The sequence below is a fragment of the Patagioenas fasciata genome, chromosome 22 (genome assembly GCF_037038585.1).
Source record: "Patagioenas fasciata isolate bPatFas1 chromosome 22, bPatFas1.hap1, whole genome shotgun sequence".
Lineage (NCBI taxonomy): Eukaryota > Metazoa > Chordata > Aves > Columbiformes > Columbidae > Patagioenas > Patagioenas fasciata.
Genome location: NC_092541.1, coordinates 723,069 through 732,803, shown reverse-complemented (window position 1 = coordinate 732,803; position 9,735 = coordinate 723,069). Strand labels below are relative to the sequence as shown.

The 9,735-nt window shown below is 62.3% G+C and overlaps 1 protein-coding gene across 4 annotated transcripts; it reads left to right on the top strand.

Annotated features, from left to right (window-relative positions):
• Nucleotides 1–5,370: 5,370 nt before the first annotated feature.
• On the top strand, nt 5,371–9,182 carry CYB561 (cytochrome b561). 4 transcript variants are annotated; one of them, XM_071818025.1, is made up of 7 exons: nt 5,371–5,431; nt 5,977–6,182; nt 6,936–7,137; nt 7,334–7,432; nt 7,595–7,698; nt 7,768–7,925; nt 8,519–9,182. In XM_071818025.1, the coding sequence occupies exons 3-7, from the start codon at nt 6,942–6,944 to the stop codon at nt 8,715–8,717; spliced, it is 756 nt and encodes a 251-aa protein (XP_071674126.1). In that variant the 5' UTR covers nt 5,371–5,431; nt 5,977–6,182; nt 6,936–6,941; the 3' UTR covers nt 8,718–9,182. The 4 variants fall into 4 exon arrangements, with proteins under 4 accessions (XP_071674126.1, XP_071674124.1, XP_065712362.2 ...); XM_071818023.1 differs by having other exon boundaries at nt 6,936–7,143; XM_065856290.2 differs by lacking the exon at nt 5,371–5,431 and having other exon boundaries at nt 5,969–6,182; nt 6,936–7,143.
• Nucleotides 9,183–9,735: the final 553 nt, after the last annotated feature.

The window sequence follows — 9,735 nt, the reverse complement described above, 5'->3', positions numbered from 1 at the left end:
GGGACGCCGGGTGAGACGTGGTGTCCCTGGGCCGGGAGGATGCTTCCCATGGGCTCGCGTCACTGTCACCAGCTGCACAGGGACCTTGTCCCCCCGCTCCCTGGAGCTCGTGTGCGCGGACACGTGCGCGATGACCAGAGCACCCCTGCGGCTTACCAGGGGTGCAGGCACGGGGGTGCTGCACTTGCGAAGCAGCCTGAGCTGCTCTCAGCATTTTGGATGAGCGCCCCAGCTGCAAAACTCTCCCTGCCTGCAGCCCTGGGGTCCCCAAATATCAGCAGCAAATATTCCTCAGGGGAGCTGAGGTATTGATGGGAGAGGGCGAGCAGGGGTGGTCACATGAAAAGCCAGGCATTTGGGGATTGTACTGGGTGTATCCCAGCCCTACAGCCTCTGCTTGGGGATGCTCAAGCCCATTTTCCCTTTCTTCTATTATAAATCACACTTTTGGCTTCCCCATCTCATTTCTCAAAGCCTTCAAGAGTGCTCCAAAACTCCCATCTGATCCATCTCTCTGCTTGAGCAACCAAGGAGCTTCTGGAAGGGAAAGAAACGATTCCCTCCTGATTTAAACCTCAAACCCACTATTTTCACCAGGTGTGTTACCTTTCCTGATGGCTCCTGTGCTGCTTGGTACAAATCACTGCACGGGGATTTTTTTTCCTCCCTCTCTGAACCCTGAATTTAAAGGCTCCTGCTTCATTTCCTGATGAATTCAATCAATTATCATAGTGCGTAATTTTCTAAGCTGCTTTCCCAGCTGCGGTGATGCTGCCGTGAGGGAGAGGGAAAAACCCCATCTCCCATCCGAATTTTTCATCTAAACAAACAGGGTTTGTTTTCTGATTCTTGAAGTAAACGAAACATCCCAGGCAACCGGATTTTTTGGTGGTTTATTTCAACCTGTGACTAATAACACAATCACGAACCATTAGACTAAGAAGTGCTGTGGCCAGCGCAGCCCCTTGATGTCACCTGGGCTCGGGCACAGGGACATCAGGAGGGATCCTGCTGTCTGGCTGCAAAACACCTCTGTTGGGGGTATTTGGCAATATTATGGGGCTGCTTCCCTGGATAAAAGACAAATTAAAGTCCTGTGTGTCCCCTGCACAGGGACGGGTGCTCGCTCCCAGCGCTGGAGGATCAATCGCTGCTATATCACCAGAAACACTTTATCACTTGGCTCTTGCCCGGGGCTGAACACAGCAGAAATGCTCCTTATCAGCACAATTTATACGCTGATCCGCAAAAACGCCTCCCAGCACGTGCCTGCCCGAGGACAAGGGTCCCTGGCCATGGGGAGGCCCATCCCAGCACAGGGGACACGTGTGAGCCAGGTTGGCAGCTCAGTGGGGCAGGAGGTGGGTTGGAAGGGGATGGAGATGTGGTTTCCACCATAGGAGCTCTGGTTCTGTCCCCCGGGTTGGGATCGGTGCCAGCAGCCCAAGGATGCTCTATGACACTGCACAGCCCTGAAAATGCTGTGTCCTGAGGGCAGGTAGCAGCTCAGGGCCTCTAAACGGTGCCCATGTCTTGGGAGGGTCATAAATAAATACAAGACCCTGATAACCAACCCCTGAGAACCCCCGGCCACAGCACAGGAGACAAACCCGGTGCCGGGCACACAGCCAGGAGCACTGCAGGGCAAGGAGTAAAAGCCTGGCCAGAGATCATCCCTCCTTCTTCATCCCTCATCCTTTGTCCTTCATCCCGCCTTCCTGATCCTTCATCCCTCCTCCTTCATCTCTCATTCTTCATCTTTCTTTCCCCATCCTTCATCCCACCCCCGTTGCTCAGCAGCTGGGCACCGACACGGGGTGAGCGGAGAGGCCGCCGTGTTCCCTCCGCACCCATCGGCGCAATGAAATGTGCCAAAGTCCATTATTTCTTTTTCTTTCTTTATCTTCTTTAATAACCAAAGCCAATCGCAGCCCCGCGGCGAGCGAGCGTGACCGCATTCATCACCCGCTGCGCGCCCGGTGCAGGGTACCGCGGCTGTTTATCCGAGCTGCTATTAAAAAATACACCATAAACGTGCCTTCAGCCTCCCTGAAAGAGATGAAGTGTTTGCAAGTGCCTGCACTGATCCCATTGCCTGCTCGGCTCAGCAACGTTCTGAACCCAGCGAGGAGGAGGATGGGAGATGGAATCAAAGCCAGGAGAACCGGGGTGTTCTCCAGCCAAGCTGCGCTGATCCCTGATGGGAGAAGCATCCAGCTCCATCCCAGCTGGGAATCACCCATCACTCAGCCTTTGTGGGACCCCAGAGAACTGGGGACCAACCCCCCGACACGACCCAGGAGGACAATTTGTGCTAATCCTGAGCTACCCTAGAGCCGCTCCCTTGGTGGCCGCACAGCCTTCCAAAATGGCTTTTAAAAATCTTATATTTAGTGAAAATCAAATGTTAATCTTGCCCCGGGTTTGGGGTTGTAGGGGGACCCGCAGAGGCCGGAGCTGTTTCAGGGGGCCGCTCGGCTCCCCGAGGCCGTCGGGCTCCTTGCCACCCTTGCCATCCTCACCACCCTTGCCATCCTCACCACCCTTGCCATCCTCACCACCCTCATCACCCTCACCATCCTCACCACCCTCAGCATCCTCACCACCCTCACCATCCTCACCACCCTCATCACCCTCACCATCCTCACCATCCTCACCATCCTCACCACCCTCGCCATCCTCGCCACCCTCATCACCCTCACCATCCTCACCATCCTCACCACCCTCACCATCCTCACCATCCTCACCATCCTCACCATCCTCACCACCCTCACCATCATCGCCACCCTCGCCACCCTCGCCATCCTCCGGGGAGGCATCTTGCAAATCAGCATTTCTTAGCGATAAAAACTTGGTTTAAGAAAGGGGGGAAAAAACAACCCGAAAGAGGTTAGAACAGCAAAATGGTAATTCGATAATCCCAGGCAGAGGGAGGGGAAGCCGCCCACACCAGGAAAGGGCAGGAACTACTGGTTTTACCGTGAATTATTGGTTGATAATGCTCCTATTGATCTGCCGGTGCTTGGCAGCCCAGGACAAACCTGGAGTGGGTGCCGGGCTTGGCTGATTACCAGGGAGCTGGAGCAGCAACCGCTGAGCTGCTGCGACTCCCGCATCTGCAGGAAGATGTGGCAGCCCTGAGCATCTCTGAGCATCCCTGAGCATCTCTGAGCATCCCTGAATGTCCCTGAACATCCCTGATACGCCTGAGTATCCCTGAGCATCCCCGAACCCGCCCTGATTGTCCCCCAGCCCCATGGGTCCACGCTGGGACAGCCAGCGCTGGCTCTTCCACGCGCCTGGCACGTCACGGTCCCCGCAACGCGGGAGGATTTCATTACAGCCAGCTCAGGGAAAGCTCAGGCAGATTTAATAAAGCCATTCTGCCTCTGGCAATGTCTTTAATTAAAGAGCTGGTTACAAATGGCTCGCTGTTCCTGGGGAAGAGGAGGGTGCTGGCCAGTATTAAGGGGCTTATTTGTCCCCAGATCAGCTGTCAATGAGTGCTCTTGCTCATGGTAGTGGGTGCAGGGACCCCCACTGTGGGGCTGGGACAAGCAGCCGTGCCCATTTAATCATGTAATGGCGAGGTCTCCTGTCCTCTCGGCTGCTGGAAGTCACGGCGTTTCGGCTGGATGTGGTTATAAACATCCATAAAGCTGGTTCGTATTGTATTACAGCAGTGCTGCTCTCAGCAGAGGACAAAGCTTTCGATCTTGCCAAGTATCCTAAAGGATGAACCCCCAAATTCCATCCCATTGAGACTTTTCTGAGGGTCTCAGCTGGAAAATCCTCCCCCCACTCTGCCCAGACACCCAATCGCCCCTTTCCAGCCGGGGCACAGCCCAGCAGCTCAAGGTTTGCACTTTTATGGTGGCTTTTATGGTTTCTTTGATTAACTCTGGCGAACCATTTTCCAAGAACCGCCAAGGCGATAAAGCCCGACCGCAGGCTGGGAGGTGGCATGGCTGTGCCATCCATGGGGTTGTCCCCTGTGGGCAAAGACTAGGGCGGCGGCCCCAGGACTCTTTCCTGGGCCTGGACTTTGCTCTCGGTGCGACAGGTGCCCGTGGGGCCCCGGGGCTGAACGGGGATTTCGGCTCCGCCGAATCACGTTGTGGTGTTGGGGAGGTTGTGCTGCTCCTGGGGTTCATGACGTGCAGCACAGGTCCTGGTTGGGGGTGATGGTCGTGGGGATGTTGGAGGAGATCAGCAGGGTCTTTGGGGGAGCTTTGGGGGGTCTGAGCTGGTGACAGCAGCAAGGGCTGGGGGAACAGAGCAGCCAGAGGGGGTCACACCTGGGCTCCTGCAGACCCCACCAGCTCCCGGGGTGCTGCTGCTCCCATGGGTGCTCCAGACCCCCAGGGTCCAGGTGTGAGGGCGCACCGGCCCCCAGGGCTGACCTCAGGGTCACTTTGGGGATCCAGCCCCACGGGTGCTGCCGATCCCACTCCAGCCGGACCGGCCACGGGTGACCCGGAGCCGCGGATGCTCCAGGTCCCACCCCCGGGGGCCGCGCAGCGCGGGCTCCTGGTGACACCTAGCGGCACCGGGGACAGCGGCGCACACCCCGACACACGGACACAGACACACGGACAGACACACGGACACAGACACACACACGGCGGGGAGGGCGGTCCGGGGGTGCCGCTCGCCCCGGTGCGCAGCATCGCACCCCACAGGAGGAGCCGGGATGGAACCCCTTGAGGGGACCCCTTATCTCTCCCCATCGCCCCCATCTCCCCCTCCGGGCTCTTCTCCCCCGCGACCATCTCACAAAGGGGTGCAGGATGCGGCCGGTGGTGCTGGAGGGCTTCCCGGGGCGGGTGGGGCAGGTGGTGGCAGGGGGGTCCCCAGGGACCTGTCACCCGTTACCACCCCCAACCCAGCCAGGAGTCCTGCGGGGGTGCTGGCTCTCGCACATCACCCCAGCGCTGCAGCGGGGTGCAGGGAGGCAGCAGAACCCGGGTCCCGCAGATCACACAGCTGCAGGGAACCAGCGGGACACAATTAAGCCAAATCGCACAGGGCCCTCGTTAGCACTGCCCAAATTAAAATCAAACCATGGGATAGAGCCCAGGGCTTGGTGCAGTGAGGTTGAGGTTGGGGGTCCTGTTCTGATTTGGGGCCGGGGTGTCTCAAGGTGTGTGGTCTGGCACAGCTGGGGGGTCACGCACGCTGCCAGGGACTCACCCCTTGGGGACCGTCCCCACCATACACAGATCCCCCCCTCTCTGTGGGGATGTCCCCCCAGGTTTGCAGCCCCCTTTCCCCCTCTGCTGCTGCAGTGGCTCCCTCCCCCTGCAGCGATGCCGGGGTGCAGCCGCCCCGCTTTGCCATCACTCGGTTGCCTTGCCAACGCGGTGGCCCTGTCCCCGTCCCTGCGCAGCGCTGTCACCGCCGGGCCCGGCGCGGGCGGCAGCACCCGCAGGTAGGGCTGGGAGGGCAGGGGGCTGCGCGGGTGGGACCGGCAGCTGCGGATGGGCCAGTTTTAGGGCTAATGGGGAAATCGCAGAGCCCGGTTCCAGCAGGCACCAGTTCCCGTGGCTGGGGGTTTGATCCCTGCCCCTCCATCCCCAGTGCGGCTGGGAACCAGGTTGGCCCCTTGTGGTGGTACCAGCAAGTCCAGGTGTCTGCATCTGGTGGGAGGATGCAGGGGATGGGATCGGGGTGCATGGGCACCCATTTGGGGCCCCCAATGGCAGTGGTGAGGGCTTGGGGGGGCTGTCGTGATGCAGAGGGGAGGTTGTACCTCTGCCTGCAACTCCCCCCTTGCCTGGTCCCCATCTCTGTCCCCGCAGAGCATCGCATGGCCCCAGGCGGTGAGGCTGGCGCGGGCAGGTGGCCTTTGCAGTCCAACCTAATGGGATAAACCAATTCCCTTAACCCACTTATCCAGCTGATCCAATAAAGGTGGCTGGGAATAAAGTGTGTGCGTGGTCTTAATGCACCTTGTCCCGCCTTGTCCCTCCCCAGCCCTGGCAGCACCGTGGGCCCGTCTGCCGGGCGCTCCTCCCCAGAGGCAGCCGCGCTGGGGCTGGGCAGCAGTGGGGCGCTGGTACCCGGGTACCCTGACGGGGAGGCAGGAGAGGTGCCCGAGGCAGCGGTGGAGGCAGCTCTGACCCCCGGTCCTGCGGGGAGCATCGGGGGGTAACCCAGGACAAAGCGCGACACGGGTACAGGTGGGTTATGGGGACCGTGGGGCGGCTCTCTGGTGTGGCTGCATCACAGATGGGTGACACAGCGTGTCTGTCCCCCCCTAGCATGGGGATTTGCTCAGCCCCGTGTCCCCGGGGCCAGCACTTTTGTTATGGGGCGGTTCCTGAGCAGCCCCTCTTGTCCCCGCGCCACCTTCCTCTAGTTTGGGGGGTTGTTGTGGGGATTGGGGGGTGAGTGAGCTGGGGAGGGGGTGAGGGTGGGACAGGGGATGGGGGTGGAGGGACAGGGATGGAGTGGGAGGGAAGGGGAGGGGAGGACAAGGGTGGAGGGATGGGGATGGGAGGGCAGGGATGGAGGGATGGGGATGGGAGGGCAGGGCTGGAGGGATGGGGATGGGAGGGCAGGGCTGGAGGGATGGGGATGGGAGGGCAGGGATGGAGGGATGGGGATGGAAGGACAGGGATGGAGGGATGGGGATGGGAGGGCAGGGATGGAGGGATGTTGGTGGCGTGGCTGTGGGGCTGCGGCAGGCAGGGCTCAGGCAGGATTAGGCCAGCACAGGCAGGAGGGCAGGGACAGGAGCGCAGGGCCGGGCGTGCTGGGAGCCACCTCCGGCTGCGGGTGACGCGGTGGCCCCGGCAGCACCAGGAAGCGTCCGGCTCCGCGGCAGGTGAGGGCGGAGCAGCGGTACCGGGACCCCGCCGAGGGACCCCGAGCCCCCACTGCCACACGGGGCCACCCGTGGCTCCGCTGCCCCCTCCTCTCTGTCCCCACAGGCCGGCATGGACGGGGCTCCGCCACCCGCCAGCCCCGCGGGGCTCTCGGCGTACGTGGCCGTGTCGCAGCTGCTGGGCCTGACGCTGTTGGCCACCACGGGCGCCTGGCTGGGTCGCTACCGGGGCGGCGTGGCCTGGCACAGCCCCCTCCAGTTCAACGTGCACCCCCTCTGCATGGTGCTGGGCATGGTTTTCCTCCAAGGTGACGGTGAGCGGGGCCGTGGGGCGAGCGTCCCGTCTCGGCTGCAGCCTTCAAAGCCCCCAGTGCTGCAGCCAGGCAGGGAGTAACAGGGACAAAATGGTGACAAATGAGATGGAGAAGATGCTCCAGTCACCTCCCACCTGCATGGGGGAGCTGGGGGACGCCCACGGGTGCTCATCTGCCCCCTCTCTGGCAGCTCTCCTGGTTTACCGGGTGTTCAGGCATGAAGCCAAACGCTCCACCAAGGCTCTGCACGCCCTGCTCCACGGCCTGGCGCTGCTCATCGCCCTCATCGGTGAGCGCTGGGACCGGGGGTACACGGGGCTGGACACATCCCCAGGGCTGGACACGTCCCCAGGGCTGGACACGTCCCCGGTGCTGACACGGGGCTGGACATGTCCCTGGTGGTGACACGGGGCTGGACGTGTCCCCGGGGCTGACGGGCTCCTCTCCGCAGGCATCGTCGCCGTCTTCGAGTCCCACCGGACCAAGAGCATCCCCGACATGTACAGCCTGCACAGCTGGTGCGGCATGGCCGCCTTCGTGCTCTACCTCCTGCAGGTGAGGGCTGGGGAGCCCCTGGGGAAGGGGGGACCCCAGCACCCCGTGACATCCCTGTGACCCCCACAGTGGCTCCTGGGCTGCGGTTTCTTCCTGCTCCCCCGGGCCCCCTTCTCGCTGCGCAGCCGGTACAAACCCCAGCACGTCTTCTTCGGCATCGCCCTCTTCGCCCTCTCCATCGCCGCCTGCTTGCTGGGCATCACCGAGATGCTCCTCTTCAACATCAGGTGGGTGACCGAGCTGAGCGCCCCCCAGACTCCCTGACCCCCAGCAAAGGGCTGTTCCAGTCCCATGGGGCAGTCTGGCCCCTGTGCTGGCTCCCTGGCTACTAAATCTCCCCCTGGGGCCTTTGTTTCTGCTGCTGCTGAGTCACTGCCCGGGTGATGTTTAACGAGGGCTGGGTCCTGCAGCAGTTTGTCTTTGGGGAGGGGATAAAACACCGACCGTGGCCTCTCTGCTGCCAGGTGCTTTCAGAGTCCCCCGGATGTTCGTGTCCCACTCACAGCTGGGCCATGCAGTGACGGCCCCAGATGCACATTGGGGTCCCCCCAGCCCCTGGTGGGCACCCCAGGAGCCACCTCTCCTTGGCTGGGGGAGCACATCTGGCAGGGGAGGTGCTGGGCTGCCTGTAGCCCCGCTATAGGCCTGTGCCCCCTGGTTTGCTTTCACCAAGAGTGTCCCACCTGGTCACCCTCCTCTTCCTCTGAGTTGGGGGAAAGGGACGGTTCCCAGGGTGAGAAGAGGATGAGGAGGGGGTCCCAGCCAGGGCAGGGACAGCCCACCCGCACCCGAGGCTTGAGCACCCTCCCCGTCCCCGCAGGGACTCCTACAGCCACTTTGTGCCCGAGGGTGTCTTGGCCAACACGCTGGGGGTGCTGCTGGTGGCCTTCGGGCTGGTGGTGGCCTACGTGCTGACACGGGACGACTGGAAGCGCCCGCCGCTGGCCGAGGAGATGGCCCTGTCCATGGACTTCAAGACGCTGACGGAAGGCGAGAGCCCTGGCGGTGGCGGCCAGTGATGTCCCCAGCTCCCTGTCCCCAGCAGATGGTGTCTGTGGGGTGTCCCTGGTGTCCTGGGGCTCTGCCCGGTCCAGGGTGACGAGGACAGCGGGGGAAGGACGCGCTTGTTGTGTTAATGCTGCCCGTGGGTTCAGCTGTGCTTGGCCTTCATCCTCCTCAGCTCTGCCCCGCGCAGCCCCCGGTGACCCCCGCGCCTCTCCCAGCCCCGTGGGGACAGCGGAGCCACAGCCCCAGCGGCACTGGGGGACAAAGGACGGGGGTTCCCCCAAAGGACCGGGGGTGGGAGCCCAGAGTTCCCCGCTGCAAGTGGCCAAAGCCCCAAGTGTGGGGGCTGCTCCCCCAAAGGGCTCCCCGGGGGCTCAGCGACCTGGTGCCTGTGCAGGTTCAGTGTCCTTGTCTGCAGAATGTTTTGTCTCCATGTGTTGTCTGCTCGGTCATTGCTCCCAACCTAATAAATGTTTGCAGCCAACCCCGTCCTGTCTCGGCTCCCCAGCTCACGGTTTTGGGGCACCCCCGAGCTCCCACCCACGGGGGCAGCTGGGACGGGGGTCTGGGGAGGGCACGGTGGGTGTTCGGGCAGGGATCGTCCCGTCTGGGCCCCGTGCTGAGCCCCTGGGGCCATGCCAGGGCCATCTCCAGGGTCCCCGGATGCGCTGTGGTGTGGGGGCCCTGCTGCCATGAGAAGCTGCGTCCCCGAGACGCGGGCTCTTCCCCTCCTCCTTCTGCCTCGTGGCTCAGCTGAAGCTCCTGGCTGCCAGCGCTGCAAAGCCAGCGCAGCTCCCAGCAAAGGCACCAGCCCAAACTGGGGGGTTTTTGCCCCATTTTGCTTTATTTGCTCACCACAAGCCCGATGTCCTGCGCCCAGGGCCGGGCAGGGACGCAGCGAACACGCTCCGGCTCTCGGGAGCTGCAGCGGCGCTTTGCACCATTTAATCCGCAAAACAGCCCTGATCCTGTTCCCCCCATTTCACTACCGCCCCTGTGCCACCTGCAGCGGTGGCAGCCGGACCCGGCCCC

What these genes read in the sequence shown, in the direction of transcription:
- CYB561 (XM_071818023.1), top strand. Translation starts at nt 6,942, where the DNA reads ATGGACGGGGCTCCGCCACCCGCCAGCCCCGCGGGGCTCTCGGCGTAC. An exon ending in GGTTTTCCTCCAAGGTGACG is followed by an intron (nt 7,144 to 7,333) that starts GTGAGCGGGGCC and finishes CCTCTCTGGCAG; the next exon opens with CTCTCCTGGTTTACCGGGTG. An exon ending in ATGCTCCTCTTCAACATCAG is followed by an intron (nt 7,926 to 8,518) that starts GTGGGTGACCGA and finishes CCGTCCCCGCAG; the next exon opens with GGACTCCTACAGCCACTTTG.